The sequence below is a fragment of the Chenopodium quinoa genome, unplaced genomic scaffold (genome assembly GCF_001683475.1).
Source record: "Chenopodium quinoa cultivar QQ74 unplaced genomic scaffold, ASM168347v1, whole genome shotgun sequence".
Taxonomy (NCBI): domain Eukaryota; kingdom Viridiplantae; phylum Streptophyta; class Magnoliopsida; order Caryophyllales; family Amaranthaceae; genus Chenopodium; species Chenopodium quinoa.
In genome coordinates, this window is record NW_018743514.1 from 1,314,491 (window position 1) to 1,333,664 (window position 19,174).

General features: G+C 42.4%; 1 protein-coding gene across 1 annotated transcript; it reads left to right on the top strand.

The window, feature by feature from the left end:
• Nucleotides 1-1,741: 1,741 nt before the first annotated feature.
• On the top strand, nucleotides 1,742-17,876 carry LOC110739908. Its single transcript, XM_021920390.1, has 3 exons — nucleotides 1,742-1,831; nucleotides 2,068-2,301; nucleotides 16,687-17,876. The coding sequence occupies exons 1-3, from the start codon at nucleotides 1,742-1,744 to the stop codon at nucleotides 17,695-17,697; spliced, it is 1,335 nt and encodes a 444-aa protein (XP_021776082.1). The 3' UTR covers nucleotides 17,698-17,876.
• Nucleotides 17,877-19,174: the final 1,298 nt, after the last annotated feature.

Sequence of the window (19,174 nt, forward strand, 5' to 3'; positions counted from 1 at the left end):
TTTTCGAACCAACCTTTGCCCTTTATACAAAGTCCGACTGTCTCTGTGTCTATGCAGAACATAATGGCCAGAACAAAAAGAACTGCTAGGATCACAAATTTGGACTGCTCCTCCTACCAGGTGCCGATTAGTGAGACATCTGACCAAGCGCCAGATGTTGAAGTGAACCAAGGCGGCTTGTGCCGACAGCTCTGAGGGAGGGATCAAGGTGGTCCCTTCCCATTTTACCGTAGATATGTCTACATATTCTCCCGCTCCTGTTGAAGGAGAGGAGGCGGGCCCCTCTGGGAGAGGGGAGGAGTGGAGTCGTCCTCTTCAGACTCTTCAGAAGACAAGTCCGACTCCAGTTCGTCTGGTCACCCTTCTCTCGACACAGAGGAGAGACACAACCGCCTACAAGAGGCGAGGCTTTCTCATTCAGTAGAGAAAGGGGACAATTGGGCGGAGCCATCCGCCACCTATAGAGAGCAAAACACCCCTTACTATTGCACTGTTCCAAAAGGCCGAATCAAGGCCATGCAAGAGAAAGTGGGCAGCTTCATAGCGAACCATGCAATGGGTCCTGGCTTTCGAGTTTTTGTGCCAGATCCGAAAGACACAGTCGTCTGGCCAGCTGGGACCAGTTATGATAGCACCTGCTTTGGCTGCTATGAGGCGGCCATTAGAGTTGGGTTGCGCTTCCCCTTACATCCGGTTGTTCAGCGAATCCTTGACGGATATGAGTTGGGGTTATGGCAGTTAGCCCCAAATTCCAGGTTCAACGTTCTCGGCTATGTAGCCGGGTGTGAAATGTATGGGGTGGAGCCAAATTTCGAGGCTTTCGTCCACATGAACTATCTCAGCCGCACCCCTAAGGCAGGCGGTACCGGCTGGTACCAATTGACGAGCCACAGAGGTTACCTCATGACAAGAGGTAAAGAAAACAAATGGAAGGATTAGAGAAGCACCTTCCTCATCATTGAGAGTTTAGACAAGGAGCTGAACCAACACTTTAATAGGTGGAACAGAGACCCGCCTCTTCTTGCAGGCGGTCGCAGCATGCCGCCTGTTCCCCCAAAAGCTAAAAAAGAGATCCTAGACCGAGGGCTCTTTAAAGTAGAGACCAGGGTCGACTCTACTACAGGGGTACGAGAGCAAGTACCCCTGCACTGCGTCCAGAGCTACAAATGGCTCTATGACGAGTACTTCCTGGCCGCTTGTGGCCTCAGCAGTCGGTGTCCTAGAGGTAGCCGACCTGTCGAATACATTCTTTTGTGGAAATTATTTTTTGAATTTTTCTAACTTTCTTATTCGTTTATGCAGCGGAAGCCATGAGCAAAATTACCGCCTCCAAAACAGCGGCTGCTATGTTGCGAGCATCCATCATGCAGCAACACTCATCAGCCGACTCTCCCACCAAGGAGACTCCCTTAGTGAGTTCCCAGCTTTCACCCCTCCTTTTTCTGTTAAAAGGTTGGGTTTATACACATATTAACCATTCATCTTTTTGCAGGCGGGCACCCAAAGAGCTTCCTCCTCCCAACAGCCGGACTCCAAAGCCCGGAAGACGACTGTTGCGAGTTCGCCTGGTTCTGCCAGGAAACCAGCGGCTGTTGACAAGCAGCCGGCCACTCCATCCAGCAGGCCGCCTAGAAGTATGAGACTGCTCCTCTAGACTTTTGACCCACTTTTCTTTCACATTGTCTCAAATTCTTGTTCACTCTTCCCTCAAGAACCGGACCTGGTCGAAGTGGCCAAGTCCATGATAAAAGTCGTCCCTCCTGGAGAGAGAGACGCGGTCAGGGGTGTCGGCACCCTTGACCTAGATGGAATTGTAGGGCTCCTTGCTGAGGTATACTTAGCGTATTTTTGCTGTTTTAATTCCAGGACGCCTGTTTTTCATTTGAAATATGACGTCTGTTTTCTTTTATTCAATCCCTGCTCCGAGTAAACGGCCTTCGCAAGCCCCTTAATGCGAAGAACAAAGAGGTAAAGGCTGCTAAAGCAATGGCCGCCTCTGACTGTGATAAGGCAATGTTTCAAATTGCCCAAAATGAAATTTTGACAACTGATATTCTTTATTATCAGGCGCAGGCCACTTCTGCTATTAGGACTCAGTTGGAGGCGGCCCAGAAGAAAAATAATGAGTTGGAGGCGACCATCCAGAACCTCAAAGCCGAGTTGAGGCCTCTCCGTCAAAAGATGTCCTCATACGACACCTTGGAGAAATCCTTGGAGCATGTCAAGGAACGCTTGGCAACCCAGGAGAAGAGACTCACTGAAGAGCTCTCGGCCAAGGCTGAGCAAGAGAAGAAGGATTTGGTCCGAGAAATGATGGAGGACTCGGCCCATATCCAGCGCATGACCTAGAGTCGTCTCTTTCCAAATGCCGACTTTGCTTCTTGGGAAAAACAATTTCGCTAATTCTCTGAAACGTATAACCAAGAAGTCCTAGCGGCTGCTGAGAATGAGGCGCTAGAGGAGGAGGCAGAGGATCCGATAGTGGCCTTGGTGCCGATTGGAGCAGATGCATCTAAAAAGAGTGCAGCCGATGCCGAGTCAAGCAAGAAGAATGCTGAGCAGGCGGCTGTTGTTGTTGAAAATCTGCCCCATCTTAAAGCTTATTACTTTTTTCTTTGGCCTACGTGCCGTCTGTTTCTGTTTCTTTTTACCCGGCCAAGGGGTCGGGGTCTGAATATTTTTCCGGTCTTTATGGCCGGCTTAATTTTGTATCTTTACCCGGCCAAGGGGCCGGGGTCTTGAATATTTGTGCCGGTCTTTATGGCCGGCTGTTAATAGAATTTCGGCGACCATCTTTTTAGGTCGCCTTAGCTGCCAAATTTCGAATTGTGCTCTTATTTTTTCTAAGTGTCGAAACTCTGGTATCCACTTGCATGCCATACCGACTATTTTGTATGGCCGATAGTTGTAGACAGGTACAATGTAGGAGCTGCCTATGCCCCTAGACAACTGATTGTCTATTTCCCGGCTAGGCGATCAGTCGGCCATTTATCCAACCAGTCTCTAACGTATCTTGATGACTGGTTCCCCTTTAGGCAGGCGGTTCCGTCATGTTTTCTGAAATCTGCTAAGTGGGAAAGTGATTACTCGCTTTCCATGGTTATTGTTTAAGTAGTAGAGGCACTAAGCGGCATGGGCCGGCTAGTTCCCTATGTGATAACTTAGTAAGAACAGGCGATATATGAAAACCTTTTTCAATTTTAGACCAAGTTTTAAGGAGTGGCTATAAGTAAACGTGAACATCACTCAGTTGCCGCCACTATTGTTTGAGTAGTAGAGGTACCAGGCGGCGGAAGCCGATTGGACCCCTTTATTCGCCAATGTTTGTTGGCTATTAACTCAAAGGGTACCGACTGTACTTATCCCAAGTAGTACAGTCGGTTATCTGAAGCGGATGCTAACTGCAAACACTTGTTGGACCAGTGAGAGTTATCCTTGTCTCAGAAACGGTTACGTGGTTGTCTTAGTAGACAGTCGTATAGGTGTCGTGTAATTAATTTATAGAACAATGTTCCACCCAAAAGAGAGCTGCTCTCTGCGACGAATTTCATCCGGATGGATGCCGCCGGACGCCTGCTATGATGTTGGGACAGGGCGAATTAATTTAAAAGTTGGATTAGTTGGCCTAGCGCCTGGTCTGATTATTTCGGCCATAGGCCTTAGATAGTTCTTGGTGAACTATGTATGGGAGAGTAGCCGGTTGTATAGAACAAGCGACATGCCCCTCTTAATTAAACGTGTAAATAAAGAGCTTGGAGAGTAGCCGACTGTTTTACCAATAGGCATGCCCTCTTAGTACAAAACAAATGAAGTGAACAAGCGGGCTTTTATTAGGTAGCTCTCGGCTATTTACATTATTCAAAAATAATACTTTTTGAGATTATCTACATTCCAAGTTCGAGGCAAGAGTTGGTCGTCTGGTGTTTCCAGACGGTAGGTGTCGTCCCGTACTTCTTCGTAGATTCGGTAGGGTCCTTCCCAGTTGGGAGTTAATTTGCCGGACTCATTATCCCTACCGACTGCTTCCATCTTTCTTAGTACAAAGTCCCCCGTTTTGAGTGGACGCCTGTGTACTTTTTTGTTATATGATTTGGTCATTCTCAGGCGGTAAATTTCATGGCGCAAGGCTGCATTGCCCCTCCTTTCTGGGAGTGAGTCCAGAGCCAGACGCATGGATTCCCAGTTCGCCTCTTCGTCGTATAACATTACTCGAAGAGTCGACTCGTAGTGTTCAATTGGGAGAACAGCTTCCGCACCATAGGTTAGGAGAAATGGAGTCTCTCCCGTTGACCCTTTTTCAGTCGTCCTAATGGCCCAGAGAAGATGTGGTAGTTCATCTGCCCATAGGTCTCCTGCTCGTTCAATCTTCTTCTTGAGACCGTCTGAGATGATCTTATTGAAAGCTTCTACTTGGCCGTTTGCTTGTGGACGGCCGACTGATGCAAAGTAATGTGAAATACCTTAGTCTCCCAGCCAGTTTTTGAGAACAGGCGTTTCAAATTGGGGACCATTGTCAAAAACCATAGACATGGGCACCCCGAACCGAGTGATGATGTTTTTCCAGATGAATGAAATCACATCTTTCGTTTTGATTCCTTTGACAGCCTCTACCTCTACCCATTTAGTAAAGTAGTCGACTGCAACAAGTATGTACTTTCTGCCGCCTGTAGCAGGCGTATAGGGACCCAGGATATCCATGCCCCACTTAGCAAACGGTAGTGGGCTATGGATAGCAGTGAGATCAGTAGCCGGACGGTGAATTAGCTTGCCAAACTTTTGACACTTGTCACATTTTTTCACCATCTCCATTGCATCTGCTTCTAAAGTAGGCCAAAAGTAACCCTGCCGCCTTGCCCGTTCAGCAAGCGACCTGCCGCCTACATGGGAAGCGCAATAACCAGAGTGAAGATCTTCTAGGATTTCTCGCCCCTTTTCTGGAGTAACACACTTCAAGAAGGGTTGGAGGTACCCTCTCTTGTGAAGTTCTCCCCTTATCATTTCAAAACTGGACGCTCGTTTTTTCAATGTGGCCGCCTGGTGATAGTCATCCGGCAAGGTGCCGTCTGTCAGATATGCCCTGATTGGATCCATCCAAGTTGAACTTCTATCTAAAATTCCAATAGGGTCTTCCTCAATGCTTCTTTTCTCCATAACCTCCCAGAAAACGGTTCGTGGAGTATCACAGGAGGCCGAGGATGCTAACTTTGAAAGAGCATCCGCCTGGTTGTTTTCAGATCTCGGTACTTGAGTCAGATGAAAGTCTTCAAGGGATCCGACTGCTTGTCGTACCGCCTGTAGATACTTGATCATCGCCGGATGGGTTGCTTCGTATTCGCCATTGTACTGACTCACTATCAATTGTGAATCAGAACATGCATCTATCTTTCTTGCCCCAGCCGCCTTGCACATGCGGATTCCGGCTAGTAAAGCTTCGTATTCTGCCTCGTTGTTCGAGGCTTGAAAATTGAAGCGTAGAGCATACTCATACCTGTCGCCCTCTGGCGACTGACATATGACGCCTGCTCTGCAACCATTTGAGGTGGAGCTCCCGTCCACATATACCTTCCAGACTTGGTCTGGAACTTGAGAATCAGGGGGCCGAGTCATTTCTACAATAAAGTCAGCAAAGGCTTGCCCCTTTACTGCTTTTCTGGGCTCGAACGTGACTTCGAGGCTCTGAATTTCTATTTCCCATTTGATCATCCGGCCTGACGACTCCATGGTTGTCAGTGGCCGCTTAATCGGTTGATATGTATACACAACGACTGCATGTGCCAAGAAATAGGGCTTCAATTTTTTTACGGCCATGAAGAGAGCGAGGCCGAACTTTTCCACTAAGGGATACCTCAACTCGGCATTTTTCAGTACATGACTGACAAAGTAGACCGGGAGCTGGCAGCCGTCTTTTTCAACAAGAAGGACAGCGCTTAGAGCATGATCAGAGACAGCCAGGTACATGTAAAACACTTCTTTGGGCAAAGGACTGACCAGCCTCGGCAAGGAATGTAAGTGAACTTTCAATTTTTGGAATGCCGCCTCAGCATCCGGCCCCCATTCAAACCTTGCCTTCTTCTTTATAGCCTGGAAAAAGTAAAGACACTTGTCGCCTGATCGGCTTAGAAATCTTCCCAAAGCCGCCAGACAACCTGTTAGCTTCTGAACCTCTCGGACGGTGCGAGGCGACTGCATGTCGATGACCGCCTGCACTTTCTCAGGGTTCGCCTCTATTCCTCTCTAATTGATGAGGAATCCGAGAAATTTCCCAGACTCAACCCCAAATACACATTTCTTGGGATTGAGCATGACATGGTGCCGCCTGATTGTGGCGAAAGTTTCTCGGAGGTCCGACAGATGATCTATCTGAAGCTTGGACTTAACAATAATATCATCAATGTATGCCTCGACGTTCCTCCCAATCTGGTCAAAGAATACAGTATTTATCATTCTTTGGAAGGTGGTCGGGGCATTCTTTAAACCAAACGGCATGACCGTGTAGCAATATAACCCTTGATCAGTGACGAAGGTCGTCTTCTCCTGATCTTTTTTCCACAAAGGAATCTGATGGAAGCCAAAGTAGGCGTCCATGAAACTCATCAAAGCATGGCCGGCTGTTGAGTCGACCAGATTGTCAATTTTGGGCAAGGGGTAACTGTCCTTGGGGCACGCCTTGTTTAGGTCCGTGTAGTCCACACACATTCGCCAGGTACCATTCGGTTTTTTAACAAGCACAACATTTGCTACCCAGTCTGGGAAGTAACATTGCCGAATGAACCCTGCGTCCAGCAACTTTTTAACTTCGGCGGCTGTCGCCTGACTCCTCTCTTCGCCATGGTTCCGCTTCTTCTGTCTTACCGGCTTCTTTTTCGGATCCATGGCCAGTTTATGTACCGCCAGGTCAGGACTGATACCTGGCATTTCGTGAACTTCGAATGCAAAGATGTCTTTGTATTCTTTCAAAAGTTGGTGAAAATCTTCACCCAGAACTCTAAGAGCAGTCGTCCCAACCTTGACTGTTCGGTCAGGGCGCGAGTCGTCCAGGACCAGGTCCGTATGCTCACCAGCCGGCTGAGGGCGGAATTCGTCTGACCGCTCCTCTGCCAGTGATTGCTATTTTTTTTTCTTTTCTTGCGGCCCCCAACCGGGCAGCCTTTCTTTTCTTGCCGCCTGATTCTTGAGCAGGCGCATTCTCCTTGACAACGTCAAGATCTGCTTTTTCACCACTTGACCCAGCGGCCACGACAGTGGGTTTGATGTCCGAGAGGTAGCACTCCCGGGCCATCTTCTGATCTCCCCTTAGGGAGCCGACTGTTCCATCATCCTTCTCAAATTTGAGCAACATAAGAGATGGGATAATGACAACTTTTGAATTATTCAGGGTAGGTCGTCCCAGAATCATGTTGTAGGCCGAGAGTTCCTCAACTACCAGGAACCGGACCACCATGTGACGACCCTCCCCTTTCTCACCCAGGCGGATGGGTAAGTCCACTCGCCCTGCAGGGTGGACGACTCCTCCTCCAAACCCTACTAGAGGGTGGGATACCGGATGTATGCAATCAGTCTTGTATTTGAGCTTTGACAGACACTTGCTACTGATAAGGTCGAAGGAACTACCGGTATCTATGAGGATTCGGCCAACTCTTTGGTTGGCCACTTTGCATTCAATAACAATGGGGTCATCATGCGGCCCCTTAACCCCTCCTAGATCTTCTTCTGTGATGACAATTTCTGGGAATGAATTTTTGGAGGGCCGTTCTTGGTGAACGGAATTGACATCTAGCCGCCTGATATTGTCTTTGTTGCCCCTGATAGTGGGGTCGCCTCCTGAGAAGCCGCCTGCAATTGTGTAGACGACTGCATCATCTGTGTCAGAACTATCGGCCTGTTGGTTCTTTTTGGCCGATTGCTTATTCTTTGAGGAAGTATTCCCCTTAGCCTTCTTGACATAAGAGTCAAGGTCGCCTTGTTCAGGCAGGCGGTCTAGATATCGCATGAGACTGATGCATTCGTTGGTTTCATGACCAACGTCTTCATGATAATGGCAAAATTTATCTTGGTTCCGATTGCTCGCAGAACCCTTCATGGGGGCCGGCTTCTCAATTGAGATCCGGCTCTTGATTTCTTTGAGGATAGCTTGGCTATCCTTGTTGAACGCATACTTTGGAGAGTATGGTTTGAACTCTTTCTTCATTTTCTAGGCCGGCTGTTTAGAGGAATCGGCCGCCCAGACCTCTTTTCACTTTTTATCATCTTTGTTGGCCGACTACTTTGGTCGGCCTTCTTTTTTGTCGGACCTCCTTCCGTCTGACTGCTTTCCAGTACTAAAGAGATCAGTCGCCTGTATCTAGGCTTCTGCTTCAATCAAAGCTTCTTGAAGAGTCGCAACCCTCTTTCGAACCAGGTCAAACTTGAAGGTCGACCCGTCCTTGAGACCTCTGAAAAAGTCAGTATAGGCCACCTCATCCGGTAGCCTTTGAATCTGTATCCTCATCAGGTTGAACCGCCTGATGTAAGAACGGAGCCCCTCCTTCTCGCCCTGCTGAATCGTCCCTAAATCAAGAGTCGTCTTCTTTGCAGGTATGTTCATGGCAAAGTTGGAGGTGAATAAGTAAGCAAGCGTCCTGAAGTTGTTCACACAACCAGTCGGCAGGTTGCCGAACCATTGCTGTGCGATTCCTTTGAGAGTCGCTGGGAAACACTTGCACCAGGTAGGATCATCCAACCCTTGGAGATACATTAGGTTGGTGAACGCCATCAAATGGTCTTCAGGATTAGTAGTGCCGTCATAGGCGCCTACTAGCACATTTTTAACTTTGGCCGGCTGAGCGGCTTCAGTAATTTCCTTGGAGAAAGCAGACGGCTGTTCTCCAAGTCTTAGAAACCGTAGCTGCCAGTCCAAAGGCTGGACATTTTTTGCCGCCTGTCCTCCAAACAGAGGTGGCTGCAGAAAATATTGTTGTTGCGGTACAAATGGTAAGTTTGGTACCGCCTGGTCGTTATGAAATCCAGACCGACGGGAGGTACCGCCTGTCTGACTCTCATGATTGGTCTGAGTATACCTCATAGAGGGGTTGCGCAGACTATCTTGAAAGTCAGAAGTGGAGGCCGACTCTGACAGTCGGTCGTTCTTCTTCTGCTCTAGCAATAGCCGAGCGTCTGAGTATGTTTTCTTTGACCCGTCCGCCTGTATATGACGAACGGGCTTCCTCTTCCCTGGTGTGGGAAAACGGTATTTTGTGAAATCAAGTACAGGCGGCTCCCATTTCCTAGAGTTAGGATGAGGGGTCGCCTCTCGTCCTTGAACAGGCTTCCTTCTTCCTGAATGGGAAGGTTTTTTAGCTGACTGCTCCTTGGACAGAGCAGGCGTCTTTTTGTTAATCAGTTCTTGGATCTCTCCCTTGAAGCCCCTCATGAAGGTCATGAGTTCGTTTCTGGTAATGGGAGCAGACCCTTCAGCCGCCTGCTGCTGATCAGGCGGTGCGTCGATTGGATTACTAAGTCCATTTTGGTGATCTACCCGTTCTCTCCTTTCGGTGTGACGGGTACGCCAGGCCCTTAGGGTCCCGTCTGAGGCTGTGTGCGCTTCAACTTCAACCTCATCTTCGGTATCATGATCTGAGTGAACTTGAGGGTCGTCCAGGGGACGCCTCTCTTCTGGAGTTGGTACAGACGTTGATGCCATCTCAAAAGTACCCTCCCCACAGACGGCGCCAAAATGTTTCGGGGTTTTTTGATGTCCTGCGGGAGAGTTACAATTCCGAGACTGGAACCGGACGCCTGTACCTGCAAAACAAACGGAGACTCCGAGTGATTGGAGTTCCGCCTCCAACGGTCAAGTTAGTACTTGTTCAGGGAGTAATTAATGCAGAAAAAAGGTAAATGTGTCATGGGGTGGACACGTGTCGTGTCGTAATTGGTCCATGGTGGACGGATCACTGCTTGACACGTGGCAGGCTCCTATTGGCCCATGTGAAGGACACATGGCGGAACCTGGTTGGTCAACTTGTCAGAGGGTGATTGGTGGGAAAAATCCCCTAATCAGAATGGACAAACATACCATCGCGTGTATTCCATGTCTAACTTAATCTAACATTCTCTTCTCCCAACAAACCACCACCGACCAAGGGCAAGGTCATTGGACACATCGCCGGAATTAAAGTCGTTTTTTTTTTTTAATGGCCAAACGCCTAATTTTTTCAAAACTCTAAGGGAGAAACGCCTAGAATTTTCAAAATTCCCTAGGAGATTCGAAAATTCTAGGCGTTTTATCCCGTAGAATTTTCCATTTTTTTCCATTTTTTTTATCATAACTTTTGATCCGAAACTCGGATTAAGACAAATAGTATATCGTTGGAAAGTTCTAGAAGTCTACTTTCCAACCCAATTCGAATCAAGTTAATATAATTTCTAGCTCTTAAGATATGATCAAAATAGTGTAAGGGTGTTGGTTTTGGACCAAACTTAGTATTGTAGCCATATCTTAAAATCTAAAAATGATATCAAATCTCCTAGGGACTTTTGAAAATTCTAGGCGTTTCTCCTTTAGAGTTTTGAAAAATTTAGGCATTTGGCCTCCACAAAAAAAAAAAAAAAAAACGACTTTAATTCCGGCGATGTGTCTGATGACCTTGCCCTCGGTTGGTGGTGGTTTGTTGGGAGGAGAGAATGTATGATTGAGTATACATAGATTTTATAATGCTACTGGACATGAACTACTACGATAATTTTCTAGGAATATGCAAGAAAATGAGCACTAAGAGTGTAATTTGAGCCATGCTATGTAATTGTCTCTCTTGTTCTCTATGCACTTGTTCATCAAAAGGACTATTATTGTCAATCCCAGCTTATTATCTCCCAAACTTTTTGGTTAAATTGCATCGTATGATATGATAAATGAAGCAAATTTCTAACTGAGTTGATAGAAGTGTCAGCTTTTCAAAAATCAGCCTCTTCCTCCCTTTTTAAATGCAAAATGAAGCAGCTATACTTTATGGAATTTGCAATGATTATGCATATATTTAAATAAATAAAAACCACTCGATCGTTTCCTTAACTGAATTCATCATATCTCTGTCAAAAAAAAAAAAAAATATCATTGTCAATTGAACATTTCGTACAATGGAGCATTGATCAAGAACATTTTAGAAAGCGTGGTGATGGAATTGCATTTTAAGAAACCAGCTTCATGTGACTAATTTTATGTCCTAGGCTTCCTTGACATTTGGACACTAGTGTATCTGAGCACTTGTCCCACCAATGAGTCTGGAAGATAGATTGAGTGAACATTTTGCCTCCTGGCATATCATCTGAAATGTTTGGAGGAATGTTTGGAGGCTAATTTAGCCTGTGTTCAAGAACAATTATAAAATTTTGTTCCTTTAGGAGGGAGGTAGTGGGGCAGAAGGAAGAATGTGTTGAGAGAAGGGGTTAAGAAGAGGAGGGAAAGAGAAAAGGGTAGCAAATCGCTTCTGGTTGTTGTTGATAGTATGTGGCTATGTGGTGCTCAAAGAATCCTTGTCAGGCCTTTTTAAGCTCAAGTTATGGCCATCACTTTCCTTTATGTAAACAATTCTTTATCGCCTTGAGAATTAGACATGAATTTTTACTAAGCTACCTGTAGGGATCGATATCAGTCCCTTCTGTGTGCAAGTCAAACAAATCCTTGTATGAAATTTTCCAAGGCACTCAAGAATCTTGGTGCTCATATTTTTCCGAGAACATCCTGTTTTTAGAATGATGCAAAGGAAATTTGTCCTAAGTTTCTGCTTGATGAGTTTGATTGTGATTTGTGAAGCTTAAAGTCTTACACTCCTGTTGTTAATCCCTAAAAGTTGGATTATTAGAACCAAAGATAATTCTTTTTCTGATGTAATAGTTTACTGAAGGCTTATTTGTAGGCTTATTTCTATAGCGTACTGAAGGCTTATTTGATACTTTCTTTAGCGCAAAACACCTATGCCTTTTTTATTTTGCACTCCCTAAAACTCTTATGAGTCGTTTTACTATGTTACTCGATTACTAGAACATCCTGATTTTGAAGTTTTATTGGAGACTTGATGGCACTTTATTCATGGTAGAGTATTATTGGAGAACTTTGCTTGATGTAGTTTAGAATTTGAAAGAATACCATACAGGCGTTAATATACGGTTATTGTAATCTCTCTTCACTTACAGGCTACATAAGTAGCTCTAGTTAAGCAAAAAGAGGCCTTAACTTGCTTGGTTTAGTGACCTCAGATATGGACCTGTAAATCTGTAATGTCAATCAGTTATAGCTCAACGCCTTTGGAACAGAGGTGGATTTAGTTGAGTCGTTGGTTGGTGATGAAGTAACAGACTGATTTGAGCTAGCTGGCTGTGAGGAATCTAGTCTGACTCGATTATTAGAACATCCTGGTTTTGAAGTATCCAACTGACTACAATCAACTTGTAAGGAATTTCAAGCATTCGTTGATTAAACACTTCTTCAGAATTAGCATATTCTAACTCAACTACAATAGATCCTCTCTTGGAATCAGGAAGGTGGATATTTAATTAAGCTTGAAAAGAACCAATGCATAAGTGCTACCGTCATCATTTGAATGTTTTGCAGAGCTTTAGACGACAGATCTATGGACGATCAATATTCAGAAGTTGTCTCGTCCTCGTAGGTTCATGGATGATCAAACATCAAAATGGACTAGAGAAATTCAACGATGACATATTAATGGGGAATAAAAAAAAATGAATTAGGAGATTGGATAGTGAAATTGCAATTGACATGATTTTGCGAAGCTGAGGTTCAAGGTCAATTGATGATATAATTGAACTTCCTTCTTTGGTTATACCAAATACCAAGGTTGATACTCTTTTCGATACAGTCAAATTCGGCATACATGTCAAAGCACTAGTTTGACCTTAAATTTATATGATTAAATGTTAGTAAAAATTAAAAAAAAAAAAATTCGACATTTGAAACTTTATATTAATTAGGGCGGATAACACTGTCATAGCTAGCTAAGTTCGGGAATCTCTTTCGGTTTGACTTGATGTCACAAATTTAATTGTTGTTAGCAATATTAATGAAGGTGCAAACAAATATTTTTAGGGGTATAACTGTCCATACACTATTTTTAAGAGTTTAAAAAAAGAAAATTGATATAATATGCACAAAAAAGTAAATAAACATTGTATAGCGTATAATTATCCAAACAATATTTATAAGAGTTATTTAAAATATTTTAACTCCGTCAACCAACGTTGTCATCCTTTTGGTGAATGTCTTGGAGAGGAGTCTAATGTACCGTCATACACAAATGACAAAATAATAAGTAAATATTTTTAGATTATACAACACGATTTCTAACACTCAGTATTTATAAAAATGTCATTTGATAAACATATTATATTTTCAACTCATGAAAATTAATGGGTGATTTTTTTTTTTTTTTTTTGACATCAGCATAACCAAACAAGTTACAGAGAAAAGAATAACTAATTAAACTATTAAGGCTTTCATTTGCTAGCAAATGAGCTTTATATACCTGTTCCCTGTCTACCTTGAGAATATTACAACATTGAAAATTCATACCCAGTTTCTTAATTTCTCGAATAGTCCAAAAGATACTAATATCAGTAATGTCTTCTTTCCGCAAGAAATTGATTAAGTTCATCCTGAGTATAGCAATACTTTCACAAAACCCATACTAGTACACCATTTCAGGCCCTCAAGGCAAGCTTGGGCTTCCATGTGTAAGGCCGAGGTTGCTTGTCCAAAACCTGCTCCCGCATCAAAGAAATCCCCTTCATCAATCTTTGCAGACCATCCAAAGCCAAATCTACCACTTAATTTCTCCCATGAACCATCCACCTGTAAAGTACAATTCGGCATGCCTATACTCTGGCAGAAAACAAACTTTTCCTTGCCAATGTGAACTTGGCAAAAACCTGGCGGTTCTTGAAATTGCGCTCCCGGATCATCTAACGTTCCAAGTGCATGAAGATCCGGCTTTCTAAATTCTTCCAAATTTTTAAGTGCTTCCTCAATATTCCTAGTTAAACTGCCAGTATCACCAGTTTCGCCCCCTAAAAACACGCTGGTTTCGCATGACCCACATGCCCCAAAAGGTTGCAATGAAGGTTGTTATAGCATCACTATGTATTCCATCCCGACTATAAAACAGCAGGATATAAGATTGAATCCATTTTCTCAAAGGAACATAAGAGAACTCCCAATGGTGATCAAAAAATATGCTCATGGACATTTTGGGTGGGCAAAAAATATGCTCATGCATTACAATGGTGATCAAATGAAGAAATGCAAAAATATGCTCATGAGCATTTCTAAAAATGCCCAAGACTTGGGCAAATTTGCTGATGAATAGTGCACGTGGGACCCATGCAGAAGAACCAAGCAAAAGCCGCCACATGTCCAAGCAAAATCAGAAAAAAAAATAAAAAAGGACCATTTATTTGATGACACTTGTCCCAGCAAATTCAGAAAAAAAAAAAAAAAAGAGCAAATCCAATGCTGCCACGCGTCCCAGTCAGGTATAAGAACCAATTAGATTTTTGTAGCCATTTTGCAACGGCTATTTTATGTAATTTGCTTTTCGTGCTTTATAAAATTGAAAAAAATAAAATAAAATTCACCAACGGTCATAAAATATTTTTCTCTACAAATAGACATCCATTTTCATATTTTTTGGTATAATTTCCAAAAATCCTCTATATTCATAATATTTAGTCTACTTTTATTTTTGTAAATATTCTAAATTTTGTATTTTAGTCTACTTTTCGTATGTACGGGTTAAATTAAAAAAATATTCATAATATTTAGTCTACTTTTATTTTATTTGGAGTAGTATGGTTAAATTTAAAAACAAAATAATAAATTAGTTATTAGTGTGTAGGAGAGAGAAAATAATCAGTGGCGGACCTGGCCTTGTGCTTGGTGGGTCAAGTGACTCACCAGGGCCCAAAAAAAAATCTAAGGTTTATTTTAAAAATATATGGGGTTTGATGGAGTAGATAAAGCTCAGAAGTTGCTTTAATGGAGGAGAGAGAAAATGTCAGGAAAGGGAAACAGAGTAGGAAATCGGGTCTTCAATTGATCTCTCGTAATTTTTCTGCGACCTCTGTCTCTTGTTGTACCTCACTCTCGTCTTCAATGGGGTCTGCATGAGGAAATCGGCACACATGAATGAATTTAATTCAATACATAAGGAAGGAAGTCTTTTCTTACTATTAGTTCTTACAGAGGGTACTAAACAGTTCTGCAAAGGAGAGGGAAAGAAAGAGAAAGGAGAGAGGAGAGAGAAGAAGAAAGAGTGGCGTGGATTGAGATTTGAGAATAGGAAAGGGGGGGTGTCTTCTGTATGTGGCTTTTAGACTTTTTAGATTTAGGTTTTTTTTTTATTTATTTATTTCCCTTATCAACCAAACGAGTTATTACTTCATACTGCTGTTTTGTGTCCTCTTGTTGCCTTCGATTCTAGTCATGCTTGCTTAATGCTTATCAACAACACTTCTGTTTTGTGTCCTCTTGTTGAAGATCATATGCATTTTGCCCTATTTCTTACATTGTTGTTGTTTTTGCGAGTGTTTCGACCTAAGTTTCGTATATTTAGTTGGTTGCATATACTTAATATTTAGTTCTTTAATGTTATATAGCTTATGAGAAAGAGGGTACAAGAACAGAGGATATATGCTTTCTGGTTTTTGGATGTATTTTTTAGTACTATTATTTGGTAAAATTTTTTTTTACATATTTAGTTATCAATTGTGACTCACCAGTCGGAAATTCCTGGGTCCGCCACTGAAAATAATAGTGGGGTATTGAAAAAGTAAGAGAGAGATTAGTGGGCAAGCATTTTTTTTTGCTCATTGGTGTGATAGTTATTGTGAAAAAACTTTGCTCATGGGCAAAATGATATTTGTTGAGAGAGAAAGTGGGTAGATAGAGAGTGAGCAGATTGTTTTTTTGCCCACTGTGAGTGGTCTAAATAGAGTCATTAATTGTTTGGCTGTTAGTGACATGGGCATAACTCCACGCAAATTCAGCCAATTAGAGTAAAAAATCCTTAAATGTTAAACGCCAAGAATAGTGAGTATGAAGCGGGATTTTTGGCTCCCACTTCCTCACCAAAAATATCCCTCCCAAAATTACCTCCTTTCCCGCTCAACCCAAATTACAATTGCTGAGTAGTCGTAATATTAAAGCTCATGTATGTCCATCAACTTTGTTTCCTAAATCCCCTCGTAGTAGAAGGTCACACACAGACACTATTCTCACAAACCTAGAAGTGACCTTTGCAACTCCAGGGAAAACCATTGTAAAGTACTCTGTAGGAGTTTAACCGATGGCAGAGAAGACCGTTTGAGTTCACTTCCCGACGCAATCCTCATCAAAATTCTCTCTCTCCTCCCAACCAACTCCGTCTTATCCCACCGATGGCGCTACATCTGGACCGGCGTCGCTCGCCTTGATGATGCACCAAACCTCAGCAATATCCTACTACAACTGACATCCCCTAAACTCCACTTTTTCAAAATTGAGTTCGATTCGGGTGCCTTTTTACATGATGACCCTGATGCTGATGCTGTATAATCATGCTTTCATCTGATTTGCCGCCGAAATGTTGAACAATTCATTTTCACTGACACACTTGTAGAGGAAGGGCACTTTCGCACGCCTGAATGCTTTCTTAGTTGTCAATCTCTGGTAAATTTGCATTTGATTATAAATGTATTCAGTTTCAGCTTCCGAATTTGAAGAAGCTTTGTCTGATTAACCTTTCAAATGTGCCTGATTGGGTATGGTCTTTGTATACATTTGCCCCATTTTTACAAGATTCAACTCTGGTGTTTGAGACGACTGCTAAACTACCGCCTAATGTAATTTCTCCTCTGAATTTGCATTTCCTCGATTTGAAGTCATTGGCGCTAGCTTTGATTCCCGGTATTATTCAAGTTTCTATTGATGCGCCCAAATTAACACATCTTATTATAAATGGTTGTGTTTTACCTTACACTTTTCGCCGTATTCCAACTGAATTAATCAAAGCGTGTATTGAATTGAGGAGGGAGGAGGAGGAGGAAGAAGATGAGAATGATGCAGAGGATTTTCACTGGGTTTCTGAATTTTTCAGAGGAATGTCTAGTATTACCAACTTTGAGATTGTGGTGTTCAGGAGTATTAATATATTCTCTTTCTTGAATTTAAATCCGCCCATGTTTTTTAATGTAGTCCGTCTTGAAGTGACCTTGAATGGGTCTGATTTTAGTGGTTGGAATGATTTGTTAGTTTCGCTGCAATGCTTTCCCAACTTACAGCATCTTTGTGTGACATTCGATGTGATGGGTTTTGTTGATGAACTGGTGCAAACAATGTGGCGCTCACCAGATATTGTACCAAGCTGTCTAGTTAATAAGCTCGAGATGATAAAGATAATCGGACTACCACTTAGTGGGATTGCTGCTGGGCTCATGTTGCTGAGGTACATCCTACGCAACGCAAAAGTTTTGCGAAAGCTTTACTTTGGTGCTTGGTTTGATGAACATTCTCAAGCACAAGAACTCTGGAAGGAACGTAAGTTCTGTAAGTCCTTGTTTAAGCTTCCAAGGAGCTCGCCGACTTCTAAGGTTGTCTTTTCTGGAAGGTTTATTACCTCATCAAGTAATACTTTCAAGAAAGGAAAGCTTACTTGTAAAATGACCTAGCCAGGTTCATTGACTATATTCTTCCAACATTAAAGGATGCATATGCAGATCAGGTAATCACTACCAAATTTCCTTTTGAATTTGCTTTGATTAATTTAGTTTGATTTATGCTTATAACCACTTTTAAATGTGTTAGATTTGTGTCAATTGTTAAAATGTTAGCTTGCTATGAAACTGTAATTTTGCCTTTCTTCTACTACGAGTTGTTTTGCATCTCTATATATTGTATAGTTATGGTGTATTTTCTTACTTGAATTGTTTTTTATGCGTGTTAATCTTAGAAGGTACTAACATAAAATGCTATGATCATGTACAAGTAAATGTTTGCGTTTGTTGTCACTCAAGCCTTATAACTTTTCATGACAATTGAGGGTTTCAAAGCCACAAGATACGTGTTAAAAGTTTGCTTCAAATTAGATTAGAAAGGATGAAAAATAGTAGTCAGTAGACAGAGTTTTCTATACAACATATGCTCAAGATTTACTCTCTACATACTTAGTTTGAGCTACAAGTGCAATGAATGTTGATAATTAAGCTTAAGTAACTAGTATTAGTTGGACTCAAAGGGGCTTGTTGGAATTTCAATCTCAAAGAATTAATAACCATATGGCGAATTCTGTGAAGCCAAGCCAGAGTGTAAGCAAGTATTAGATTTTGAAACGATTTGCAATTATCCACCTAAATTGTATGGTTATGGTGTATATATGACTCGAAATGTCATGCTCTATATTAGTCAATTTATGGATGCAAAAGTGTATGAAGGTTTAAAATGATGTCCACAAAGGTGTATCCATCTTCTGTGTTTTTAATTGGCACGTGTGAGTATCATCGCCCTTAATAATGTATGCAACTCACTAATAGCCAATAGGTAAAGATAAAAAAATAAAGAGAAGGATTATTAAAGTGAGAAATTGCTTGCTTCTCTGTGTAAATTTTTGTATATTTTTCTTAGTGCCGTAACCTGGATGTGAAGGAGGGATGCTGCTTGTAACTTAGATGATAATGTAGAAGCCTGTGAATTTTCTTTTCGTTCAGATTGTGAAAAGTCAGTATTTGTTGTATGTTCTTCTACTGACTCAAGTAGCTGATCTTGGTGCTGAAGCTAACTTAGATGATGACCGAAATATGTTGTTATCTATGCATTACCGTCTATATGTTTAGGGATGATTGGATGAAGCGTGATGAAGCCATCCAGTTATTAAACTTATATTCTGCTAGTCATGGAGACTAAACCTGAGAGATGGTAAATAACAGAGCAATCTAATATCAGGGGGTTCAGTCATTAGTCTCATTACACCTGTACCATGTTCGTATTATTGTATTAATCAGCTGGTGTCTTTATCAATGAATCAGGTAAAGACTAAGGCAATACACTTAGAGCATTAGCTCAAGTAGAACATCACAATTGGACAAACTGTATCATAGCTACTTACCGGGTTAATGCAACTAGACAATTCAACTCTTACCAAATTCAGAT